The following is a 26,039-nucleotide window of genomic DNA, read 5'->3' as shown; positions in this document are numbered from 1 at the left end:
ACCAATCTGTGGATACCTTTTTGTGTGCTTTTCTTGTGACGTAAAGTCTAAATTGTTTCCAGGAAAACATGATATATGTGAAAGACCTGGCACAAGAGAGCTGTCAAGACATCTTAAGCCTTTGAGATTCCCTCATTCAAATCTGCACCGACCCGCTGGAAGAACAAGTGCAATATTGCGACAGGAAAGATTGACAGAGTTCAACTCCATGAATCGCACAATATTTTCCAGGGCTCCATTCCTTGTATTTCAATTTTAAAAAGTAATTAGCTTCTCTCACGCTCAATTCCAAAGTCCACTTTGATTATACAAAGTTTTTATCCAATTATAAGTATTCTTGCGGATGTACCGTAACAAAGTGCCTACTTTCTGCTTCTGGCATTAAAGCTATTTAAGAATAGTGATGGGTGTTTATGAATTGTTCTTTTTTTTCTTGCTGTATAATAGTTACAGGTTTTAAACAGCCAGCAGTAATGTGGCAATGATGTCATTACATGGCCTCACAATGGCACTTACCAAGCATCCAATCAACTTGTTCTGATTGCATTCTCTATGCTTTTCGCAGCACCGGCGTCATAATTGCATCTTACTCTGTGATTTCTATTGATCATGCAATGCAGAGTATGTTGTCATTTTTACTTGATTGTATTTTTTTTTTTCCAGCCAAATCACAGAAGACCTGGGAAATGCCAAGAGAGCGGTCATGGATCGAGATATAAACATTCACTCATAGCGTTTTGTATCCATCCATATTCTGTTCCACATATCCTGTTCAGTGTCACGTAGGGCTGAAGTCTATCCCAGGCGACTTAAGTCGAAAGGCAGACTACAATGTGGACTTATCACAAGCCAATTACAGGGGGACTGTAAAAGGACATGAAAGTCTCAGGAAAATTAGGGTCTTCTGTATTTGACAAACCACAGAGAAGAGTGTTTTTAACAATCCTGCCAAATCAAGCTTCCACTTAGTGACAAATCAAGCTGTTGTTTCTGTTCTCGAACGCTGTCAGCTGAATGTGTGAATCCGCACCCTTCTGGGAAATGGATTTTTAGCAATTGGCTTCAAGCATGCAGAGGTGGGCTGACATTTCCAGTTTAGTGTTTGTGTGGATTACACATGTGAGACAAAGGAGCGTGTTTCTGTTTCTGTCAGTCGTCAGTGAAATGGGTATTGGTCAGTGACGTACTGAAAGGTTAGTCAGCAATTGACCCGGGTTGGAACGATTACACGGACGGATGAAAAATCACTTCCATCCATCCTCAGCCTGGCCTTTTTTTGAACTTTGTAGTCCCTCATCTTTCGACCGCAAAATAGGCGTCCGTCAGGACGGACGGATCATTCTATCCCTGGGGGTTGGAATGCCCACCTCCACAAACATTTATATTCAGAAAAGAAATGTCAGAATTCATTTTACAGGGTCTAGAAGTGAGAACTTCAGACAAGTCAGCTAGGGAATCCTACGCTACCAGTGGCGAGACGTGATGTAGTGTTCGCTGTCCTTCCAACCCATGCCATTACAAAGTCACATTTGATACATTGCTATGGGGTGGGGTGGGGGGGGGGACAATCTGGGCATGCTCTGGTAATTAGCGATTTCTTATCTATAATATTATATCCACATATAAACAGAAATGTCTACTTTGTCAAGTAAAACAAATCTTTTAGTACCACTGTGTGCTGCATTTCCTGGCTTTGGCGCCCAGATAAACTAGGGAGTGGAGACTCACGACACTCACAATACATCCACAGTGTTTTCTCATACTGTAAGTTCAACAGTGTTTCTTGGAGAGCGTTTAAATCCCGTATACACAGCTACGCCAACGATAATAAGAGAAAGCTCAGGTTGGTTGCTACATTTGCTGATTAGGGTATCCATACTGACTAAAGAATTTCCACAATCTGGTTCTGACCAACTAAACAATTAAGACATTCTGATATATTTTTAATAAGAAGAATTTACCTTTTTCGACGACACCTGGCATCTTTCAATGCGCTTTCTCAACCCGTGACTGGCCAATCATTTCGAATAGGCCAAGCTTTTGAATTTCCATGTGAACATAAACTAAAGATATCTGCACAGCTCTAATCATTTGGCACGAGATATAACATTCGAGTTTGAGAGGCTTGGGTGAAGGATTTATCCACATGGGTTCTAAACTGATAAATGGCATCTGCGGTTTCTGGAGCATTAGTGGAGGATTCGTGTCTTCTGTTTTCACAGCTGCTCTTCTTTGAGTCTGGTTTATAGAAAATTGTGTCCAGGAATGAAATCTGAGAATATCTGATGTGACAAAAGTCACATGGACGCAAACTACCAGAACAAATATTGGAGAAATAGCAAAAAAATAATAATAGATCATTAGCTTGCTAACCGTAATGCTTGTGTCCTTTAGCTGTTACAGGTCATAAGAAATCGTATGTGGCTTGAAGGTGTGAAAACTCACTGTTTGACTTAAAACCTTTAACTTGCCAAAATACACACCAACATATTTAATGTCCTCATAAACCATCTCAACAAATGAGCACATTTCAGACTATGATGCAAGATCGAAGGTTAAAGTTTGTCTCGCATTATGCGTGACTGTACCAAGCAATGTTTCACAGTAAATGTTCGGTATATTGAGAGCTCTTTGTCTCATGTTGACCTCACTTTTCCCATTACTAATATGAGGCCCCTTGTGAAAGTTTCCAAACACAAGAGCGTACTGATCAGGCCATTGAAAATAATAAATATGTTGTAAGTGCTCTGCTGTGTTTGTGGGGTTTTGTGAGGTGCAACGAATGACACAACACTATCAGTCCAACAAAGCATCCTTTTAGATGTTATTTAAACTCCTGAAATGCAAAAGTAAAGTTAATGTTTCTGGCTGACACAAAACACCCTGATAGAAAAAAATAAAACGCAAAAACAACATTCGATCATACTTGGAATTCCCAGACAATTCAGCAAATTGCCTTTGGTTTTACAAAAATGTTTCACAGAGAAAATATTCGTCTGTGATTCATGTTTTTGAACTTAAGACAAAGACATCTATAGTTGCTGAATTCCAAGTGCTGCTTATCCTACAGCCAACGAGGCTTTGAAAATATGGACCCTGTTAGTTTCATTGTCACACTATCAAATAATAAATCAATCTCAACTGTTCTGAATTCCACAGTGCTTACGATCCCACCACCAAAGCCGTCATGGTCTGCTCCAGACAAATTACATTGAAGATTCAGTTTCAATAGAGACTGTGTGTGTTTGTGTGCGTGTGTGTGTGTGTGTACATGTACGTGTAGGTGTATTTAAAAAGTCAAAAAAGTCAAAGTCTGCTTTATTGTCAACGTCTTCATATGCCGAGACACACAAAGAGATCGAAATTACGTTTTCTCTATCCCACGGTGACAAGACATATTACACGATAGACATACAAGTAAACGACGCAATATAAAAAACAAGAAGGCACAAACAATAAATAATAAGAGTAATAATAAATAATAAATAAACAAACAGATAACACAACAAATAAGAGCCAGTGTGCATACAGACAGTAAATGACTGTATTTATGTTTATGTGTTTATGACTGTAAATAATAATTTGTTTGTGTGTGCGTGCGTGTGCTATACACACGCTCACGAATTATTAGTTCCAGTCATAAATAAAGTATACCTTGAGTTATGGCGCCCTCTTATGTAATGTTGTGGTAGGTGTTTTTGAAATGGTTGTACTTCATCAAATGTACTCGTAGTACAGTAGACCCTTTTATCCATCCATCCATTATCCAAACCACTTATCCTCATGAGAGTTGCTTTTTAAAAAATAATCAATATCAGGAGCAGTCTGATGAACTCAATTGATTGAAATGCAATTGTTATATTTTAATTTATTATACAGTATTACAACGTTTTAATATTTTTACTGTAACAATTGTTTAAGTCTGTTGTCTTAACATCCAGTGTATTTATCTCAAATCATCAAAGCAAATAAGCACAAGTGTATTGTATAACTTCAATAAGACAACAGTGCAAACTGTGTTTCAGCTTGAGAGTTCATCATCAGGGTTCATAAATCACCTACGTAGATCACAATCAAGATTATTTCTATCAATTACACCCATGTTCTCCCATCCGTGACAAATGAGAGGCCCTTTGCATGAGGTGAATGAGGTCAGCGGGTTTCTTGAACACATTACAGTGATAAATGAGATATTTCCACCTGCGCAATTAAACACAGTAAGATGAGTTCTGGTGAGTCGCAATAAATCAGAAGAATGTAAATGTTTTTATTGTAGATTGTATGGTGCCTGAATACTAAAAAAAAAACATCTAACTTTCATTAAACATGGTGCTAGTGTGGAGTCTGTAGCCCAAGAATTAAAGTCTGATATCTGATGGCTGCATCATGTTTTCAAATTTTATCCATCTGTCAATTTTCTATACAGCTTGACCACACAAAGGGCATGGATCTTATTCACACACTAATTCAAACAAGCGCATGTTTTTTATACCGCTTGTTTATACTAGTGTTGTGAGTGAGCTGGAACCTAACTTGAGGAATGGGCTTGACCTCAGACTATAGATGGGAACTCATCACAGAGTTCACATATACAAACGACCACTCACTCATATTCACACCTATGAATGATCTAGGATCATTTCTGGGCATGTTTTTGAAATGTGTGAAATAATGTGAAATAATAATCATAATATTAATATCAACAACAACAATGATAACAATTATACTAATAATAACAAGAAAAAGACTTGATTATGTGATGAGTCATCAATCCTAAAGATATTTTTGTAACAGGGTTGAATGTATTTTGAGGTGCACAACCTTTGAGAATGATTCCGATTCTGAGAATGAAAAATTAAGTTACAAGGTAAACATCATCCAGAACAAATCTGATTAAAACTGAAACTGTTGTGTGCACAGAAGGAGGAAATGTATTTTAGGGTGCACAAGGGAAGAGAGATATTAAAGCAATGATGTAAATCTGATAGCTACAGTGTCAATATCGCTGATAGCTGTCGGTAATATAGGACATTTTTACTTTTGCAATTTGAACAACGAGGCCAAATAGTGACGCTAGCCGTACGTCACCCAGGTTCCTTCTTCTAGACTTCGATTCGACCACATATGAACCCTGTGGCGCTCTCTTGCCACCTAGCGGTCAACAGTGTGAACAACTTAAGGTTATCCCCATCAAAAGCAGACCCCTCTCGCTCTAATGGAAGATGGCGACTGGAGTCCTTCAGAGAACAAGCACCGGCTTGGCCCGGGCTAAAAACGTGGCCCAGTCCACCAAGCCTCTTCTCGTTTGGAGCAGGTCGGCTCGTCATTAAGATACATGACACATTTCATTGTTTGTTGTCGTCTGTTATTTGTGTGTTAGCATCGGAGGTTGACGCGATGTGTCTGTGCAAGCTAGCTGCTGACGCGCTAAGTAATTGAGTAGCGGTCCATCCGAACTAAACCACATGAAAAACACTCACTCTGCAATGTCTTATTTTACGAAATTAGATCAACGCTGTGTATTTACTTAGTCTAAAGAAACGTACTTTTTAAGTTGTGCCGTGGTGTTTGTCAGATGCTCAAGGTCAATTTGCTACTTGGATGCTACCTACTGTATACACGAAAGTCCTTGTGTATCAGGGTGTGATCGTGTGATGTGATACTTACATGGCTTCAAGCGTCTGCGGTCCTTTTGACTTCTTTTTTTTATTTTGCAGAGGCTTTTCCACATCCGGTGTCAATAAAAAAGAAGACAGTTGGTTCAAATCACTCTTTGTCAGGAAAGTTGATCCGAGGAAAGATGCACACTCGACCCTACTGACCAAAAATGAAGAAAGTAACCTTTACAAAATCCAGTGTAAGTACATTGCACATTTCCCAGAACAAACTTCCTTAAGTTGTTAGAACTGTTGAAATGTATCTCTGTTTTCAGTCCATAATGTCAAGCCTGAGTGCCTTGAAGCATATAACAAACTCTGGTAAGTTGTATTTTTATTGTTTAATCCTAAAACATTTTGCTCAGCATGACTTAGAAGCATAACACTGAGACATGTGTGCCAAGGATTGTGCAGCCAGTAGAAATAAATCTGTGTGTTCTATTCTTGTGAGGTGTTTAAGGAGCTGCTATGCTGCAAGTCATCTGCGCATAACTTAGACGTCTACAGGCCAAGTACTTTTAGTAGTTGGCTTCTATTTAGGTTCTGCAACCATAAACACCACTTGAACTCTAACATGAAACATATTTATAATTCTAGGTATGGTTGCAAAGCTATTCTTGATTAAATTGCGCTAGAGTCCTAGCTGAATATAGTTTTATTTGTTTGTGAAATTATATATTTTTTGTCACAGTGAGGAAGTCTTGCCCTCCATCCATGCTGATAAGTACTACCCCTGTGAGCTGGTGGGCACCTGGAATACTTGGTATGGAGAACAAGATCAGGCTGGTAGGATCATCACTGCCAAATATATTGCATCATAGCAAAATGTCTCCATAGGTATTGTATGGTAGCACATAAGTGAGATGTGCTTTGTGAAAAATAATTGCTCCATAGTTTTTCCTACAAATGAACAATTAAATACTCGTCCACTAGATGGCAGAAAATACAAAATAAATATGCACATTTGCTATTCGTGACATTTTCTGATTCCCATGTAACACAGTAAAGATCTTTTTTTTCTTTTGTTTTGCCCAGTTCACCTGTGGCGTTACAGAGGTGGTTACCCAGCTCTGACAGAGGTGATGAACAAACTACGCCAGAACAAGGTCAGCAGGATTTCGTCATACCTATTCTGTTGTTTCTCCCATCAGTGAATAGAGCCCGTTGGTACTGACCCAGGTTTACCCCAACTGCAGGAGTTCACAGAGTACAGGAAGGAGCGTGGTAAAATGCTGCTGTCTCGCAGAAACCAGCTTCTACTGGAGTTCAGTTTCTGGAATGAGCCAGTCCCTAGAGAGGGACCCAACATCTACGAGCTGAGATCCTACCAACTCAGGGTGAGTACTAAAAAACAATAAAAGCACCATTTGTGTTTTCACTCTTGGGCACAGCACATTATGACCAAGCAATCAAATTGAACTAGACGAGTGGATCTGTACATGTTCCACGCTTATCGGTTGTGTGGGCTGGTAATTCTGTTTGCTAATGCTAATCTGCGCTAACACTGCAGCTCTGCTTTAGGGCAACAACAAACTGATGAGATTGAGAAGAAAATAATATTGGCAACAAATTTTATTATGGATTCATTGTCTCACAACGTCACTTAGTTATTACATCAATCAGCCGCTGCGTTGCTGTTGTGCACAGAGCAGCAAACAGACTCGACTCATACCACTGTTCTCTCCCACAGCCAGGAACAATGATCGAGTGGGGTAATTACTGGTAAGACTGCATAAATTAATTGCACGCACAGAACCTGTTGCCCCGTTCTTAACCGTCTGCACGTAATTGCTCAGTCCAGATCAAATAATCGTTATTTGCTCTTTTTACTGAACTAGTACAACACTGCAGCGAGACAAAACATTATCATTCTGCGAGATAGTTAGTTGTAATAGATTGTAAATAAGAAGGTTTTGGGGGCTTGCCGGACTGAATGTTATTAGTGAGTGCTACTTTTTCAAAAATTGTCCGCAGTCACACTGTCATCACACTAGTATGTCCACTATAGCTAATCCATAACTGTGATAAAGAGTCTTCAATTTTCAGGCATGAAATATCTGATTACTCTTCTTCTTTGTACACTGACCAGATTGTACGTGATTTAAATGACTGTTTTGTTGTTTTTGGCAGGGCGAGAGCTATTCGACTACGCCAGCAAAACAGTGAAGCGGTCGGAGGGTTTTTCTCACAGATTGGCAACCTCTACATGGTTCATCACCTCTGGGGTAATGTCAAGAAACCAGCTCGATTTGAAAAAATGCTGTATAGGATGAAAGCGTTTTGAAATAAAATATTTTTGTAAGGCCACCACACTCCAAGTGACATGGATAAAACTGGGAGAATTTTTGCAGTGTCTGGGGTTAGCTAAATTAATTTTCTTAAATGGAGGACTGTCGGCCACTGGTTTGTCAACCTGATTATTTATTGTAGTTGTTGGAGGCACATCAAAGCTGTTTCTGTAGTGAATGGTCTTGAGTTGTAAAATGTTTTGTTTCTTTTAGCCTACAAAGACCTCCAATCCAGAGAGGACACAAGGAGCGGTGCGTGGCAAGAGGAAGGCTGGCACGAGGTGGTCTACTATACAGGTGGGCAAACACTATTTAAAAAAAATAAAAACTCCAGCAAATTAGCTTTGAGTGATTAATCGTTTTTGTTGATTGATTCAAGTATTTGTCAACACATGGTACAAGCAGCATTGCATATTTGCCAAAGGAATTATAAAACCTGTTGCTCACATTCGCCTGTTCCCCCACAGTTCCTCTCATCCAACATATGGATTCCCGAATTATGATCCCCACCAAGGCATCACCTCTGAAGTGAAGACTGAAGCCTCTCGCAATGAGTGACCCAAGAGCATCAGATCTGACCGTTTCCGTGCTATCAAACTACATGCCTCTTTCTTTCATCATTATTGTCATATCAGGAGTTGGTGACTGATGTATAAGGACAGCTAAAGGAGTACATATACTTATTGTGGTGGGTTCAAGCATGAGACTGCAGAGAGTACTTGCTAACTTCAAAATACTCTTATCTATGATGCTTTGCAATATTTATATTGCCAGGCATCTACCTAGAAACAAGCGCAAACTACCAAATTGTCAAACATTCGTGTCAAGTCCTTTTCAGTATTTTGGGTAGGTCAAGATTTGCTCTGAAACAAACCCTTACAACTCTACTGCCTTATGCCACTGCATGGTCATTTATTCCAACGTGGCCTCTGCCACATGGAAGCTAATCATTGATGAACAAGATTAGAGGCTACCAAAGTATATTGATAAAATAAAACAATGCAGCCATGGTATGTAAAGTTTAAGAGTCGTGTACCTATCATAACCGCTGAGGGACTTTTATTTATTGAGCGTAACATTCATTAATCGTTACAATGTTAGCTGGCATAACATCTGAACTTTGCGTTCCAAAGTTGACAATATCAATGTGTGATACTTATTTTCAAGAAGTTAATATTTTTGACTGAATTTCATCATGGGTTTTTTTTCTGTCTTTTGTGGAGTTTTTACACAATCCGGTTATCAAGTTTCTTAGTCTTGTTTGTAAGTGTAACTTTTTTTTGCCCTTGTGTGAACAAAGCATGCCTTGTTTTAAAAATATTGTTTAAATATCTGATGTAAGGTATTTTCAGGGGGAGTAATGATAAACCACAACATGGGCATTCACGCCGCAACATAATGTCAGATTTTATCAGAAAAACATGATACGTGTCTTTATTTTGTCTTTCTAGGGCAATAATGACACAGAATTAAAGCAATTCAAGCAACATTTGTCTGTGTTTAAAACTCAATCTTTACAATGCAGCCTATCCTTCGCGTGACTGATTACAATTATCCATATATAATTAATTTGTTTCACATTGCACTTCCCATTGTGTAGGAGTAAGTCTGAAATGAAAAAAGTGCCTAAAACACAAAAATGTTGGCCCTCCACACAGGCAGCGGGTATTTAAAAGTAAAGGATAAATTGTCAGAATATAGTAAACATTGATTTAGAATCTGTTGACATAAATGGAGTATTTACGATGGATAAAACCATCAGAGCTTTTGGTGCAAATAACATTTGTTAAAAAAAAAAAAAGAGTAAATGTACTCTTTTTAAGGTCATCAAATCTTTTCCATTTCTTTTAGCAGCTCTCCAAAACTTGTAACATACCACAAACTCATCTCTTTAACCTGTGGCCTCACCACATTGCCACCAAATCCAATGAAGGCATTCTATAGAGGGGAAAGACAAATCAACCCCATTGATTTTCAATACAATGGATATAAATAGCCTGAATATTCAAATGCAACCATTAACGTGAATACTCACAGCTGGAGGGCAGGCCTCGAGATCTGTGGCTCCATCTCCAATCATCACCACTGTCTTGAAGCCGTACTTTTCCTTCAGCATGCTAATGACTTTGCCTTTTCCCCCGCTCTCTGCTGTCGGCTGGCTCTCATCAAATCCAGCGTACTCACCTAAACATAACCACATTTAATCCATTACTTCTTAAAATAATGTCATGTTGGGGACATTTTTGGAGATGGGGATGAAGTCTCACTCCAGTATTCTTACCATTGAAGTAGAATTTGAGTCGGTTGGCGTAGATGTTTTCTAAAGGAATGTTAAGCTGAGTGGCCACATGTTCCACAATGCAGCGGAAGCCGCCTGAAATGAGGAACACCTTGATGTTGCGTTGGTGGAGGCGCTCCACAAGGTCCCTGGATATGAACACGGAAGGAAATCAATGATCAGGATAATCACCGTCCAGTGGTTAGTGTGGGAAAGGCATATTTATGTCCGGGCATGGCAGTCGTTCAGTGCACATCATAAGATCTGATGGTTAGAGCAACAAAAACTCTCAGATCTCAAGGGAACTCAAAACAATATGAGATCACAAGAAGCCAGGTTTAAAGTTAAAAGTGCACAAAATCCCATCCCAAACATGTACGGAGGGAACTCGAAAGAAGATTGTGGGCTATGTCCTCTTGTGACAGCTAATATTATAAATTCTCACTTAGGTTGCTAATCATTAAGATGGCTCATAAAATGTTCTCAGCAAAATACATTGGAGTGTCTTTCCCAAAGCTTTCAATAACTTGTAGTCCTTTCCTAAAGTAGTCTAGTACAGAATGCTGTAAGTGAAACAAAAGAAAACAAACATGGGGGGGTTGCCTCTCATACCTGATACCTGGGGTCAGCTGTGGTGGGTGGTCTGTGATCAGTTTGTTGACCTGTTCCCTGGAACATTTAATGATGGCGAGGCGCTCAGTCAAGGCTGATTTGAAAGTCACCGAGCCACCCATGGCTTTACGAGTCCTATAACGTACAAATGAAGTCAGGTTTCGTGTGATAACATCGGCGGGGAAAACGTCGTTTTGAAGAGGAATGTTTTTACATTTCGGTGACTGCATCCCCAACACCGCAGAACTTTGCCAGTTCATCAATGCCTTCCTCTTTGATAACCGTGCTGTCCACGTCAAAACAGACAGCATCTGCTCTCCTAAAAAGTTCCTTTGTCTCTGACATTGTAGACATTGCAGTGCTGTGAAGAGAAGGATTATTTGCAGTCAGGACTAAACAAAAATGAAATGATAATGCCTGCTTCAGCCAAACACAACATTATAAACTACGTACATGTACCTTGATACAATGAGCTTTTTTTTTTTTTTAGAATATTGTTTTTTACAGTATTGAGAATTTTTTTTATATCGCCACCCACCACACAATACCATGATAGTAATTGTATTGTGAGGTTCCTATCGTGGTAATATTGTATTGTGACCATTGCATCCCAAATGTCAACATGTGAAAGTCTGAAACAGAGCTAACAGAAACTACGTATATGCAATCATTTTTGACTTTTATTTCTCATTTCCTTGTAGGACTTTCTTTTGATTTATTTAAAACCGGTACTTTAACTTTTGCTTTGGAACTTGTACTTCCACAAAAGTGCAAGTACATTTGCCACAGCTGACATGAACAAAGCTCTGAGCTGATCTACACATGATGTCCAATGAACAGCAAAATCCATAAATAAATACGACAAAACGGCTCAAATTTTAACAACAATACGTGGTTGCATAATAGCGACTGCTTAAACAAAACATAGGATGGGGCCATGGTGGACATCGTCTGCCACTGTTGCGTCACCCGTCACTCACCGTCCACATAATTCGCTACAACGCTGAAGTAAGGAAACATCTAATTACAAGAATGCAATGGAGCAGGCAAGCTGATTGACGAGACACTATATCGTCCGTCATGCGTGATGATGAACCGCTGACATTTGATGAAGTTAAAACAGTTCTATTTTACCCAAATCTATTCTGTTTTTTGCGATCTGGTCAGTTGACAGCAGCTGCTGAAAGATCAACTTGATGTGAAACGAATAAAAGGACGACGTAGAGGAAATCGAACAAAAGAACAAGTCGTTCGGGAGTAATACTTACGAAAAAGTAGCAGCGGTGTAAAGGAACAAGAGGTAGGGAAGCGACAACCACTGACCGACCACTGCACACAGAAGCATCAGTTAGTGTACGACCCAGAAAAAGAACAAGCGAGTTGCACCAATCAGAGCCAAGCCGGTGAAGGACCGCCCACACTCATCTGATAGGACGTCAGCGGGTATGACCAATCAGGGCTCTCGTCGCAATGATCCCGCCCCTTCAGCAGATCAGACGGCCTGCCCCTGAGCTCAGAAATGCTGAACCGACAAGAAGCAAGGACATCGCGACAAGGAAAGAAAAGCACTGCGGAAACAAACTTCCCTCAATTGAAATGGTTTCCTTTTGAGGTTTGTGTTCCCTGAACATTGAAAATGTGGAAGAATGTGTATTTCTTATAGAAAAGTGAGCGGTAACTCCTGGCTATATAGGTTATAAATTGCCTTGAATTAGCTTTAGCCTGTTAGCATTTCTTTGTGTAATGTACTTCGAGCTTCTGATTCAAGTACTGATCAAAATAAACAACTGTATTTTATCTACTAAGGGAAAAAATATAATCTAAAATGTTAATGGAATTACTGGACATTTAACTGAATTATTTGTTTAACTGGTAACATTGCTGGAAACACGTGTTTGAACGCATGGCCGAATTCTGATTTACTCGTGAAGTAGTAAACTCAGTCAGACACCATGCGAAATAAACAATTTTCACAGACTTTACAATGAATGAGCAATCCCTCAACTCATTCTGCTGTCAGTGATTAACATTTTCTTACCAAACTAAAGTTGAACATTCCAAGGATTTAGCTAATAAACATTTGCTGTGTTATTGAGTAGAACATTATTTCTGACTAATATCAATATGATGAAATTTTTTCGTTTTCCACAGAAAATCATTAAATATTGACTTCCGAGCCGAAGACCATGCCACGCAAGCATTTCATCTCCTGGGCCACAAAATGAGGTGCACTTTCACAATCTCCTGTCATCCAGTACAATAGCATCTAATGAATGACAAATACAATATCAACAATAAGATTCAGACAGAAATGTGGCATAATTATTGTTAATGGGAGAAAAACCTGAGACTGCATGGCAGAATTCTGTTCCAACTCTGTGGTGGACACAGTCAGACACCATGCAAGAGGATTGCCTCATTTCTTGTAATCACGGGTGAACGCTCTTCAGCTTCATCCAGAAATATAGAAATGAGCACACATACTGTAGTGATTAGTTTTTCTTGTAAAATGGTCTGTGTAATCGGTGACCTTGTGAACTTTATCCTCCTTAATGCAAACTATGTCCACATGTTCCGCAATAGTGAACTTGATGTGACCCTCCCCCCCCCTTTTTTTTTTAACAGTGTGGGTGAGTTCTGATGTACCGGCTTGTGTGCTGTTGTTCGAGGTGTCATTCCAACAGAAGGATTAAAGACATAGGTGTGCTCAAGTTGTTACAAATATAATTTGTTGTACCCAATTATACGAGGGACGTGCCAAAGGTTTTCAGCCTCACCTTGAAATCAAATACATACCTCTATGCTCATAGCTAGATAGGCCAACTCTTTGCGTGTCTAAAAAATTGCTTCTCAATCAAAAGAAGAATTGCATGCAGTAATTACAGGTAAATACATGCGTTTGGAAAAAAAGAAAAGTCTAAACTAAAGACAATAGTGTCAACAGAGGGCAAAGAGCCTTCATCCAGGAGAGTCAATGCATCAAATGTTGTAGAATACTTTTGGTCTCTTGTCTTGTTTTCTAGATTTTCTACCCTTGTACTAAAAAAAAGGATAATCAATAAAGTTTAACACCGTTACATTGTGTGGTTTTCATTTCTTTAAATATTAAAATGTTCTAAAACTGTGGTTCATCAACTTATGTTCCAGTCATTACAACCATTCAGTAATTAACATGAAACAATGTCCAGTGGTTCTCAAATTGCTCCTTCCCTTGGGAGGACTTGATACTTTAAAATATATTTAAAGAGTAGCAGTAGCATCAGTACAAAAAAATGTAAAATGACAGCAGTTTAGAGTACAGTATGTTTTGCATTATTTTTAAAGTTTCAGAACATGTGGTTATGAGCTTGAATGACGTTTTTGGGGTGGTGACTCACCTGCATATGTTGGGGACTTTGCGATTCAAAGCTCCATATTATGACAATTCTTTAATAACTACCAAAGTGATTTTATTGGTTGGATAAAACATGGCACAATGATAAACAACTAAAAGTTCTGTTTATTATTAAAACGTTGAATAATTTTCACTTTTAAAAGCAGCTGCATTTCAAACGGAATCACATGATGTTAAGCAAAACGATATCATGGCACATTAGACAATGCGTTGATGGCAAACGTTGGCTCATTTTATCATAAAGACCCAGAGTGAACACCTAAACAAATCCAGCATTTTCATTATATAATTAGCTAACATTGTTTTTAGAATAAATGTTGTAAACCACATCAAAATAAACTGCTGTTGGACTACACTCACGGCATGGTGCAGTTTCTAACTAGATCCAGCAGGTGGTGCTGTTTCTTTACAAAACGTATTTTGTCTTACACAGCAGCGTTAATAGAGACATAAGGACGTGGTGAATGAAGTGAATTCGATTTGATCAAGAAACTGTATCAATATTTATATTGTTGACCTTCACTTATTACAAGATGTGCTGCACTCGCTCATCCGCCTCTGCCGCTATGGACAGCAGGATAGCCTTGGGAGTGTTCTCGAAAAGTGCCGCTCTGTTCTGCGTCTGGCCCTTCTTGACCCAATGGCCGTAGATCTTGAAGGCACATGCGTCGATAAGCTTGCGAATGGGCTTGACCGCATACGGGTCACTTTTCATCACTTCCTTAGTCACTGGTTTGACTCTGCGGTAGCTGCAGTATATGCGCATGGTGGCGAGTACCGTGAGGCAAATGACCTGGTGAAAAGGTAACATTCTTTAAGGTGTTATGTTCTACATTTGGGGGGGCTAAATCAAGCAGCCCTGCATTTAATTTAAGCACCATTTATTGCCCCTATCACATGTCCTGGTAACTGTACTGATGCTGTTAAAAGTTAATGGACCATTTGACAGTTTGTTTCTTTGAACATTTCATGTTCGTGACAAGACCTTACCTTGAATTTTCTGTACGGGCTCAATTGTCGGACTTCGGCTACCACGTACTGGGAGAAGAACGAATGGTTGAGCACATCGACGGCGGTGTAACGCTGCCTGGGGTCCACTACGAGCATCCGAGAAATCTGATAAAATGGCAAAAGGAGTGCACGTTTTACAGTAGGGCAATTTACATGTAGAACAGATGAGCTAAACCGAGAAAGTGGCTGACTAAATCTTTGACAGTGTCGGAGCGGTCATCCCATTCAGGGGAGGAGAAGCTGTAATCTCCCTTTAAGATCATACGCAGCATCAGCATCTGTTTCCTGTGCCAGAATGGTGGCGAGCCAGCTAGCAGTGTATACATGATCACACCTGCACTCCATCTGCACGTATAAACCAGAGAGCAAACACCATGGCAGAGTGTATTTGAGATAGCAGGAGCTGTCGTATCACTTACAAGAGTGCTTGTGAACTAGACGTCTTAAAGATGTAGAGCAAGGGCATTAAAGGCCACCACAAGCCCAGGTATCAGAATGATCAGTAAATGCGCCTTATAAAATCATTTTTCTGATTGTGATGGGACTCTTACATGTCTACAGCCGTTCCATATCCACCGTGGCCAGGGTCCATGGAGCACTGGATGATCTCGGGAGCAAGATACAGAGGTGTTCCACACACCTCTGCAGGAAAAAAAAGGTTTTAGGAGAAAACAAGTTTATTTATTGCACCTTTGCTTCATGTTTTGTCATAACATAAAACATAACATAAAATAACAGTACAACACAATATAAAAATATCATGACAGGGCGTTCCCATCGCTTGTCTTCTGTCCATGACCTTTCCTCTGATTGATTCTGTGACTCTAGCAAGTTAAACAATCTAACCTAAACAAGTTAGTTATTGATTTTGTGACTATTCAACGTTGAGGAAAATCACAATTTGGCATCTTTGCATCTAATGACAGACAGATCCGAGTATCTTGTTGCAGCTCAACCTTTGTAACTTAATAATGTGCAACCAGACCATGCTCTGATTTTGAACAGCTGCTGGGACATTTTGCAAAGTTGTCACATTTCTTAAAGAGCGCAAACACAGTCAATTAAAGTGTCTACTGTATTCATGTTTTGGTGTCAGTTCACGCAATAGATCAACATCATGATCAATCACCCACGACTATCTGCAGGTATTAGGACATACTATTTGGGGACAACCTGATAATGTTTAGGAGTTGAGCTCTGACCTTTAAGCTTCTCTCCCGATTGGATTTGCACGGCGAAGCCAAAGTCTGTGAGTTTGATGTTCATCTGGTCATCCAAAAGGATGTTTTCCGGTTTGAGATCTCGATGGACTATGTTCTGTTCATGGAGGAAGTGAACCACCTCCAGCAGAGCGCGCATGATGTTCCTACAACGAAAACATCAAGCACTCATGAAGGTTTGTCATGGTTGAGGTCTGACAGTACGCTGGTTGAAGTCAAAATTTGCTTAGTGACCTTGTTTCTTTCTCACTCAGAGTTACTTTCTCTGTGAGGTAGTCAAAAAGTTCACCCTTTCTCATCCTGGAATAAAGAAGACAAAAAGTAAATAAAACAAGATTAGATTAACATTCTTGGAAGCAGATGAACCTCAGAACAATAAAGCTGCAAGTGAAGATTTCTCGTTTGTCCATACTTACAAGTCAAAAACCAGGAAAAAGAAGACGTGGGATTCATAGCAGTCTTTCAGCTGTACTGCGGGGACGTGCGTCAAACACAAGAAACGTAAAAAAAATTAAATATCATTGCCGTTGATAGTCAGAGAGCAAATGTTGGTTGGACGACACCCCCCATAAATGAGGGCGGACTACATTGTTAGTGTATTCAATATGGACTTACTAATGTTCTCCCGTCCACAGACTTTCTTGAGGATATCAATCTCCTTCACCGTAGAGTCCTTGATCTCCTCGATCTCCTGTGGGGTTGTCTGGTCCGAGGGGGTGATGTCGATGATCTTCACGGCGTACTCCTGAGACGTGCGTTTGTCCACGCAGCGACGCACAACGCTGCTCACTCCCCTGAGGAAAAGATATCTCGGATGTTCAATTCATGTGTCGTTAGCAGAACACACTGAATGGAAAATAAAAAACGACCCCCGGGGTTCCGCCTGACTCTAGCTTAACTTTGCAATTGCAAAATACTGCAGTATTTGAAATTCCACTCGGATTGCAGTATTGTTCAACATCTTAAAAAATAAGAAACATTGTGGTATATACAACTGGACTGGTCACATGTAGAGAAAAAACATTCACACCAAAGGTACATTTTGAATCTTCAATTAAAGGTGTAGTCTGCAATTTTCATTGTTCCAGCGGCAAGATTAAAATGTTAAATTTAACGTTTAACATTTTTTTGTTAAACTATGTAAGACTATGCAATCTACAAAACTGCTTTGAACACAGAACCGAAACACGCAACACACAACGATTCTTATGTAAGGGGAGCCACTGTCTGAGAAATGGAGGGGAATGACAATTAGCACTCTCATTCTCTCCTCACATGCTTCAAGGGATGTATGGAACACTTTAGAGACAGACGTGGTGGGACAGACACCTTGGTAGATTTTAATCTCTGATTAAATTGCTTTCAGTATACCACACGTTACACATACATACCTTCCCAGTATCTCCTTGGCCTCATACTTGTCATAGAACTCATGGGCGCCCACCCAGTCTGGAATCTCCTCCTCCTTGGTCATGATGGAGTGATCAAAACAGCTATGCACTAGGTGTCCAAGATACACAGAGAATCTAGTGTGAAAGGTCATGACAGGTTACATTTCTTCCTTAAAAGTGTGGTTTGTTATTTGTAACACACAAATTGTTTTGAATCTTTGGAACATAACCCTGACTTTAATTTGCAGTGCAGCTTTGGTGGGATATGGTAAATTTGTTTGGGCTAATCAATCATAAACAACAACATAGCACATGACATAATAGGTGGAATAATGGACGATCGAGTCAACAAATATTGTAATGCATGCCTGGGGAAAAAACGCTGAATAAATATCCAATTTACAAGAAAACGGAGGCGGGGCAAACCTTATTGGGTTTCCAGAAATCCTCGGTTTACGAGTTTCGTTACGGCAGCGACGTAACCCGAATGTGTAACGCGTCGTAGTTCATCGGGTACCACAGTAACACGTCCTAAATACAGAAAGTATTTGAATGGGAGGGGCACTTCTTTGTATATAGAAAATAACCAAATGGAAAACCATTAATATCGCCCGTTACTGCCCTTCTATACTGCCATGATTTCAATTCAATCTCCACCAGAGCACATAGAAGCGCTGCATGTCCTGATAGGCATGATAAGTAGAGCTGATGCAATCAAGGGGTTACCAAAACAATAAATGACACAATGACGACAAATTGATGCAAATTATCTAGTTAAGTTGTAATGTTTTGCCTATAATACCATGTCAATATATTTTATAGTCAACATGGTCAGACGACGGTGGAAAACGTTATTTTTTTTAAATAATGGACGCCATATAGCAACTTCGATTTAATTTACTACAAACATTAGCCGGATGTTTTAAAATAACAGGCTTGTGCTAAAGTTCCGAACATTGTTGCGTCTTTTTTAAAACGATACTCGCTTGGACAAATTTGAGTAAAAGGATTGAAAGACTGGGTCTACTCACCGTGTTCCGACTTGGGCAGACCTCCTATTTAAGGTTATCCATCATCGAGAGGAAGGGTGCGAAGAACGGTGGAGACTTCCACTGCTTTGCGAGGTCGCTGCCATGACAGGAGCTCCAATGTCAAGACACCAAAAATAAACTCTCGCTTCCAAAGCGAGCTCGTTCCGCTAAAGACTATCCGCTTAAAAAGCAGATGTCCCAACTTATCTTACAGTTGTAAACACTGACAATTTCGAGATTGCTTTAGCTATTCATGACTTTATACTGTTCTATTTGCTTAAATATTTGACTTAACTATACAACTTAATACAGATTTTTTTTTTTATGCAACCTCGTAGTTTATAACCGACTAAGACAAGACTCAACTGATAGGACTGTGCTCCTACTTTCGAGGAAGCAGCATTACAGTAATCACGGGGGTCATATTGCACATCAACACCATGCACCAGTGATGACAATTCTCAAAGTAGCAACCGTTTATTTATCAGGTCTATGTATTGTAAAGTTGTATGCATAACCATGACAAAATATGCATGTGTGGGTAATATTTGTGCCCTGTAGGGTTCACCACCCTCACACACCACACAAGTAGTATCCACAAAAAGCCTTCATTGAGTGTCTTGAGACAAGCAGTGACGACAGAGTGTACTTACTGCCCACTTGTCTGGTTGTTAACTGGCAAACCATTAACCAGTTTGCATGACAAGTCCATGCTGCATGATACTATGCACAGTGGGTTCGACTCCAGTGACATTAAATGCGTGCTGTTTACTAGTGTTAATGCCCTAAATTATGAGACAAATCATTGGAATCTTGTTTTTGTCTTCATGATCCAAATGCTTTAATATTTTCATTTCTACAATAGAGGAATACCCAGCACGGCAAATAATGACATGCAAGCAAAATCAACTCAAAACAGCAATATTTATCAACATGTGACTACTAGCTCTTTTGTAGATTTTTGACTGAACTGAACTGATATTGTCAGAAGAATAAACGTATATTTAACAGGTCTCAATTAGATTACGATGTCCGGCATTAGTGAGTCTACTGTCTCCTCCCCTCCAAGGTTTCCGGATGCAATTCAAGATAGCCCTGTTGGATGAACAAAAACAGTCTTTAGTTAATTACCTGACAAAATCTTTGTGGAACATTAAAAACATTCTACTACATCTTTTTTGTAGTGATCATAAATGCCGTAGAAGTGTGAAATTCTTGATGTTTTGCACAAATAGACACAGATCTAATGTTGTAGCCTCCATCCTTACCATTCGCAAACTTGCATTGTTTGAGCACCTCGCTGAAGCCCTCGCAGAGTTTATAATCGCTTTGGGATTGAGCGCAGTCAATAAACTGCTTGAGCTCATAGGAACATGCTTGCTGTGCGGTATTCTGCTGCTGGTAGGGGGACTGTGTTTGATATGGCTGGGCCTGATTGGGCTCCTAACACACACACACAAACACAAGGCAGAAGATTACAACCATTCAAGAGCATGTATCTGAGTGATAAATAGTAAGGGTAATTTGACAAATAAGTTAGTTCATCTATGAATAAATAAAGTGATGTTTATTTACCTGATATGTGACATCAGGCCGCGCAGGCTCAGAGCTACCCCCGCTGAAGGCTCCTGTCATTGCATGTCCGAGGGTGTGTCCGACCGCAGAACCTACCGCTACCCCGGCAGCAGTTGTCGCCATCTGGGCAAACATACCGGGCTGCCTGGGGGCTGCCGCTGGAGCAGCCATGGCGGACGGAGGCGCCTGCATCGGTACAGGAGCACGAGAAGGAGGGGGTGGCGGTGGTGGTGCCCGACTGTAAAGACATTGACAGAAAAGGTCAAACAATGGCACCATAACTGTTTAGTGTATCAACAACTGACATGGTGATTAACAAAAGGTAGACCGTGCATAACATCTTTAATGCACGCAAAACAACTCAACAGGGTCACTTGAACTGTAACGCACAGTTTCTTTCACAAAGCAAGTTGACAATTTTGCCAATTAGAATACTCTATAATATGAAGAGAGTGTAAACTAGCGGAAATGGTTATGTTTCACTATTTAAACAGCGTCACGATTCGGTTATATATTCTGGTCAACAGCATGACCTTGATGAAAGACGTTTGAATTAACCACGCGTACCAGATCTCACAAAACAGTGACATTTGCAAAACTCTAAAATTTAAACCTAATTGATCCACTTTGTGTTAAGCAAATGTCTTTCGTTGGCTCAGTCCCACATGCAGTCCGAGGACACGTTAGCACACGACGCTATCACAACTCAAATACGCAATTTTTCAATGTTACCTTGCTGGAGAAGACATTCTCGATGTTCGGCTTCTGCTTCCTCTCGGCATGGTGTCAAATTAAACAAGTTATTCTTCAAAATGTGCTGTTATCGGTAAGTTTCAGATGTAACGTCGCTACTCGTCTTGAGCTAAACGGTTTAATCTAGCGACCTTTAGCCGTTCCGGAACTTTCTGTGTTACATCATTTATCTCCCGTGTAACTTCCGGCAAGTTAGAAAACAAGGTCACTTTCAACAATGTTTATTATTATTATTAATTTTCTAAGTTTGGATAAGTAATTCATGCATTTATATATATTTCTTCGTTTGTAACGTAATCGTCCTGCAAGTCAAACTCATATTTGTTAGAATAAACGTCGACAAACGTCAAATTTTTAATATCTGCATGTGTGAAAATTGAATACAAAATCAATTGTATTTAAATCCGTCCGAAAAAAAAGATTACAACACATATCGGCTCATATACCTGCACACAATAGCAAATGACAACCTCATTTAAAAAAATAAGTACAAAATCTGTACTATAACTTAGAATTCAATATAATGGTTTAATTTTAATGGTTTTTTTCTTCTCTGAAAAAAGTTAGTAACGCTAAAGAGGGGTGCATGTTAATCCCCTTTTCCCTTCCTCTTTTTATTTGAATTCTTGCGCCACTGACGGCGTTCACCGGTATTTCCCGATCTTCGCACTGCCCAGGTTGGCATAGGTGCCTCCACTTCCCCTGGACGTCCTCCTCTGTCCGGTACATGGCCCATCATTGTCTAGTCACCAGAAAAGACTTATCTGTACCATGAAGGTTCATTTACAATGAAACAAAATCAGACTTCATAGTTTCGTGTTTTACCTTGTGGACATTTGTACTGGGACCAGCTTTGATTGGCTTAATGCAGGATTGATCTTCTCTGGTAGCCAGTAGAAGTGGGAGGGACACTTTAGATGAAACTGCGATGGATGAAAAGGGAGGGACTGAGGCGATTGCTTCACTACGCTCCTGTGAATGAAAGAGAGATACCGTCATCAGATAGAAAGACTCTTTATTGTCATTTGCACTGGTATCGGATGTTTGTGTATCTCTCAGGGGCTCATCAAACAATCCCTCCATCCATTCTCTATAGCACTGGTCCTAACTAGGGTCATGGGTGACAATGCACAGTGGGATCAATTTAAAACAATGACAGGTGACAAATATCTTGGACGACTGGTTCAATGTTATATTTGTTTCAGTGTTTTTATTTTATTTTTATTGTCCAACAAAATACTCAGTGAGAGGAGGGTTACGGTACATTTTCAAGCAACAAATTGGCCATTTGGAGGGCAGGACATTTTCTTGCCCCCCAACTAGGGGCGCTATACTGGTCAGCATATGCCGATTCTCACGACTCACGAGTTCGTTGCACAAATGAAGAAAGAGCCGGTGTTACCACGGGATGTCCTCCTCACTAAAAATACACTTGCATATTGTGTGGGGTAAGCGGGCCATTGTACTATAACACTGAGACCACTAGGAACAACAACACTATTTTACATACTGTTTGTAAAGATGACATGAAAGCAGCTAACACTGCACTTTGTTATTGGTCTTATTTTGTAATGTATTCATACCACTTACAGCACACTACGTTTATGATCACCAGACAGTAACCAGAAGAGGAATTGCTATTTGCAATTTGACTATGTTATGCCTTTTGAAGTTGCGGCGTAAACTGCAACTGGGAGCGGCAAATAAGAACTTTAAGCAAGCACTTAGTCTTTTTTTTTTTAAATAATTGTTTACCATCTGCCAAACAGCCGCCTACTATTAAGTTTGCTGCCACCACCTAGTACTCCTCCCTCATACTTTTGCTCGCAAGTGAGGACAAACAAAGTGCAACAACACACAGTTGTGCTTAGACATTCTTACCTTTTGTTTTTTTCCCCATGCAAATGACTCGAGTGAAACCTGAAAGCGTTTGATCATCATTTGCTGTCGACGGCCATAGTCGTCGGACAGAACTCGATTTAATTTTGCCAACTGTCTCTATGGAAACAAGAGATTCGGTATATTTTTAAATAAAAGTGCAATTACAGAGAATATTTACTGAACTCACGTGGCATTAACTAGGGAATGTATAAAAGCCCACCCATTGCTCTGTCGTGAGGCTGGCTTGTAACAGAGACTTTGTCATGGCTTCGCCGGGAAGACAAGCAATCCTTGACTCCACCTGCATTGTATTTTTATTATATTTAGTTTCAGTGAGTAATACATTACATAACGCAGGCTCTCAGCAAACCAGCTCACCTCTTGCAGCAGATCGGGATATTGAGAGGATGTATCCATGTTAAGCGCGTGAAGCAGTAATGTCCACTCTGCCTGTATCTCGGCCATCCTTTGGTTATTGTTTGCATCATTGTCTTCGTGACAAACCACGGTCATTTCCTCCACTCTCTGCTCTTTAGCGGCTTCTTCTCCAGCAGCTGTATCCTCAGACTGCAGCTCTTTATACTTGATTATGTGTGCTGCTTGCAATTCTGACACAAGGAACTCTGTGGAGTTTCAAGCAACAATTTAGAGTTTCCTGACATCATGGAAAGGTTTTGGGGCATGGTATATACAAACCTCATGGGTACTTCAAACAGCACATTAAATATAAAAGCCTCTTATTATTGTTTCTCACCAGTGATTTTGTAGAGGACAGAAGGCTCCAGAGTCTCTGAGTTCAATCCAGTGAGAGGAGAATTTAACTTGGACAGAATATTTCTTAGCTCTCTCACTAGCAAGACGCTACCTCTTCCACCAGGGTCTGCAATATAAAAACAACAATTTGACTGAGCACATTTTGGTGTTGACTAATCAAAATCTTAAACTTGCAGTAATATGACTTCTAGATTGTGGGAAATGTGTGTAAACATCAAAGTCATCATTTACTATTTCCATATAAATACAACATTTGCTAAATGATTAGCAGCCTCACGTCACTTCAATGAATACAACCTTTGAACGGAATTTCGGTTTCTTTGTGTGTCTTGACATATGAAGGGATTGACAATAAAGCAGACTTTGACTTTGATAATAGGATTATTTTTGCCACTAGTAGCACATGGGCTTCCTCTAGTGGTAACATGAAATAATGAGTTAAATGTTTGAATGGCGCGTATTTATGCTTTGTTTTTTTAAATTGAGCACCACACATTTATCTACTTTTAAAGTACCATATTTTCCGGACTATAAACCGCTACTTTTTGCAAAAGTTTGAACTTATAGCCCAGTGCATTTTTATCTATGGATTTTTATGATTTGTGCAGGAGATGGATCAAAGTGGGTACATTTTACTCCTTAATTTGTATTCTTAAAAATTGCAATAGTGATCAAAATGTGTGCCGGCACTGAAAATATTATTGCAAAGGCAAGCTTTGACTCAACTTTTCCTGTAAGTGCAGGGCTGATGATCACACTGTGCATAATGTTACAATGGCTTACAAAATTGTTACATTCAATTTAATTAATTGTGTTTCCTTGTACTTTATACCTTGAAGCTCCGGGCACAGACACTTCAGCTGGGACGTAAGCCAATTTAACAGTGGGCATGGAAGTTCATCACATGTACACCTCGACAAACAGCAACCATCCTGGTACCTGAGCAGTGAATAACAAGAGGATACAAGAAGTTTAAATGCTATTCACTAAAATATCATAAAACATGAAACACATTAAACCAAGCTTGTGTTGCGCCTTTGTGTACACGTTGCACAATATGTGGAGTTAAGTGACACCTCAGAAAACACAACTATTACTTACCCTAACGATTTAATTGCAGAAATGCTCCCCAAACTCCTCTCCATTTTTACTGACACGCTTTGATACAAGTCGAGAACTGAATCATGCAGTTGTCACTTGCAAGCAGGGGTTGAAGCATGTTTTGCTTCCTGACTTCCTGATTTAAAGGAAATTAATAACAAGCCTGCCACCTGCTGCCCGGAGAGTGAACTGACAGGAAGAAGAGGAAAGTTCCGACTGATACGTCGTAACTTTGAATTCCTGCATGTCGTAAACCGAGGAATCCTTGTAAATCTTGACATACAATACGTAAAAAAATCATTATCATCTTAACACAGTTACTGTAAACACATACATAGGCAGTGCAAAAGTTCTGTTTTCTGTTCTGTCTTAATGTTGTTTTTGTAGTTTGTATTTATTAAAAAAAAAAAAAGAATCTAGTTACTTTTTTATACTGTATACCTACTTTTGCACATATGGTTTAAGAGATTAATTGTAAATTCCAAAAACAAAAGATACCGCATAACTTCTTTTGCACCACCCTGCTCAATACAACATACATACTTTCCACCAAAGCACAATCAATACAAATCAGACGCAGTTAAAACAATGATAGCAAAAGGAGCCAGGCTGCACTCAACTGTAAGTACGCGTTTGCTGGACCTCAGCACCATATGTGCTGATGCTTTAGTCCCAGAGACAACAAAGCTGTGCAATGCGTCAGGATGCGCTGCCTTTTATTTCCCTGATATTGCTCCCATCGCAAAAATATACTCTGGGGACCGACCTCTGACCCTAGGCAGCAAGCCTAACAATACAAGCAGACGCTCGCCTCTACTTAATTGTCAGCCTTGATCATGCGGTGATAGGCTTTGTAACTACCTGGGACGGTATGACACACATTTATTCTAACTGACTTACTTACTTATATCATTATATAATTATCCACCCCATCATTTATCTAAGGTGATTGATATGAAGATCAAGCAAGACGAAGACTAGCCCAGTTGACCTTTCACGGCCCATATTCGAGTCAATCTTAATGATTTAATTATAGTATTATGAAGCTGGAAAGGACGCTATCCGTTGCCAAG

General features: G+C 39.7%; 5 protein-coding genes, 1 long non-coding RNA gene and 1 other non-coding gene across 10 annotated transcripts; 3 read left to right on the top strand and 4 right to left on the bottom strand.

The window, feature by feature from the left end:
* Positions 1-5,153: 5,153 nt before the first annotated feature.
* nipsnap2 (nipsnap homolog 2) lies at positions 5,154-9,434 on the top strand. Its single transcript, XM_061281401.1, has 10 exons — positions 5,154-5,314; positions 5,718-5,857; positions 5,933-5,978; positions 6,349-6,443; positions 6,693-6,763; positions 6,854-6,994; positions 7,348-7,379; positions 7,788-7,882; positions 8,159-8,242; positions 8,413-9,434. The coding sequence occupies exons 1-10, from the start codon at positions 5,223-5,225 to the stop codon at positions 8,475-8,477; spliced, it is 861 nt and encodes a 286-aa protein (XP_061137385.1). The 5' UTR covers positions 5,154-5,222; the 3' UTR covers positions 8,478-9,434.
* psph (phosphoserine phosphatase) lies at positions 9,364-12,264 on the bottom strand. Its single transcript, XM_061281402.1, has 6 exons — positions 12,104-12,264; positions 11,050-11,196; positions 10,836-10,970; positions 10,227-10,372; positions 9,981-10,129; positions 9,364-9,883 (listed from the first exon to the last, which is right to left on the bottom strand). The coding sequence occupies exons 1-6, from the start codon at positions 12,178-12,180 to the stop codon at positions 9,773-9,775; spliced, it is 765 nt and encodes a 254-aa protein (XP_061137386.1). The 5' UTR covers positions 12,181-12,264; the 3' UTR covers positions 9,364-9,772.
* Positions 12,265-12,305: 41 nt separating this feature from the next.
* Positions 12,306-13,912, top strand: LOC133155829 (uncharacterized). The gene is made up of 3 exons (XR_009714736.1): positions 12,306-12,447; positions 12,987-13,061; positions 13,461-13,912. It is a non-coding gene; the product is annotated as an uncharacterized LOC133155829 (long non-coding RNA).
* LOC133156232 (small nucleolar RNA SNORA15) lies at positions 12,737-12,866 on the top strand. Its single transcript, XR_009714815.1, has one exon. It is a non-coding gene; the product is annotated as a small nucleolar RNA SNORA15 (small nucleolar RNA).
* Positions 13,913-14,316: 404 nt separating the features above from the next.
* Positions 14,317-19,038, bottom strand: LOC133155818 (phosphorylase b kinase gamma catalytic chain, skeletal muscle/heart isoform-like). 4 transcript variants are annotated; one of them, XM_061281393.1, is made up of 11 exons: positions 18,883-19,038; positions 18,278-18,382; positions 17,852-17,986; positions 17,076-17,254; positions 16,877-16,931; positions 16,695-16,760; positions 16,443-16,606; positions 15,792-15,882; positions 15,432-15,585; positions 15,220-15,345; positions 14,317-15,022 (listed from the first exon to the last, which is right to left on the bottom strand). In XM_061281393.1, exons 3-11 carry the CDS (start codon positions 17,932-17,934, stop codon positions 14,756-14,758), a joined length of 1,185 nt encoding a protein of 394 aa, XP_061137377.1. In that variant the 5' UTR covers positions 17,935-17,986; positions 18,278-18,382; positions 18,883-19,038; the 3' UTR covers positions 14,317-14,755. The 4 variants fall into 4 exon arrangements, with proteins under 4 accessions (XP_061137377.1, XP_061137375.1, XP_061137378.1 ...); XM_061281391.1 differs by having other exon boundaries at positions 17,852-17,960; XM_061281394.1 differs by lacking the exon at positions 18,278-18,382 and having other exon boundaries at positions 18,883-19,034.
* A 302-nt stretch (positions 19,039-19,340) lies between these two features.
* Positions 19,341-21,382, bottom strand: chchd2 (coiled-coil-helix-coiled-coil-helix domain containing 2). Its single transcript, XM_061281412.1, has 4 exons — positions 21,190-21,382; positions 20,458-20,695; positions 20,151-20,325; positions 19,341-19,977 (listed from the first exon to the last, which is right to left on the bottom strand). The coding sequence occupies exons 1-4, from the start codon at positions 21,237-21,239 to the stop codon at positions 19,967-19,969; spliced, it is 474 nt and encodes a 157-aa protein (XP_061137396.1). The 5' UTR covers positions 21,240-21,382; the 3' UTR covers positions 19,341-19,966.
* Positions 21,383-21,530: 148 nt separating this feature from the next.
* Positions 21,531-25,123, bottom strand: im:7138535 (uncharacterized protein LOC797998 homolog). Its single transcript, XM_061281395.1, has 8 exons — positions 24,967-25,123; positions 24,698-24,804; positions 23,846-23,971; positions 23,470-23,714; positions 23,312-23,392; positions 23,092-23,208; positions 22,036-22,182; positions 21,531-21,952 (listed from the first exon to the last, which is right to left on the bottom strand). The coding sequence occupies exons 1-8, from the start codon at positions 25,008-25,010 to the stop codon at positions 21,800-21,802; spliced, it is 1,020 nt and encodes a 339-aa protein (XP_061137379.1). The 5' UTR covers positions 25,011-25,123; the 3' UTR covers positions 21,531-21,799.
* Between the last annotated feature and the right edge of the window lie 916 nt (positions 25,124-26,039).

This window comes from Syngnathus typhle, linkage group LG6 (genome assembly GCF_033458585.1).
Source record: "Syngnathus typhle isolate RoL2023-S1 ecotype Sweden linkage group LG6, RoL_Styp_1.0, whole genome shotgun sequence".
Taxonomy (NCBI): Eukaryota; Metazoa; Chordata; class Actinopteri; order Syngnathiformes; family Syngnathidae; genus Syngnathus; species Syngnathus typhle.
This window is presented reverse-complemented; position numbering and strand designations above follow the sequence as displayed.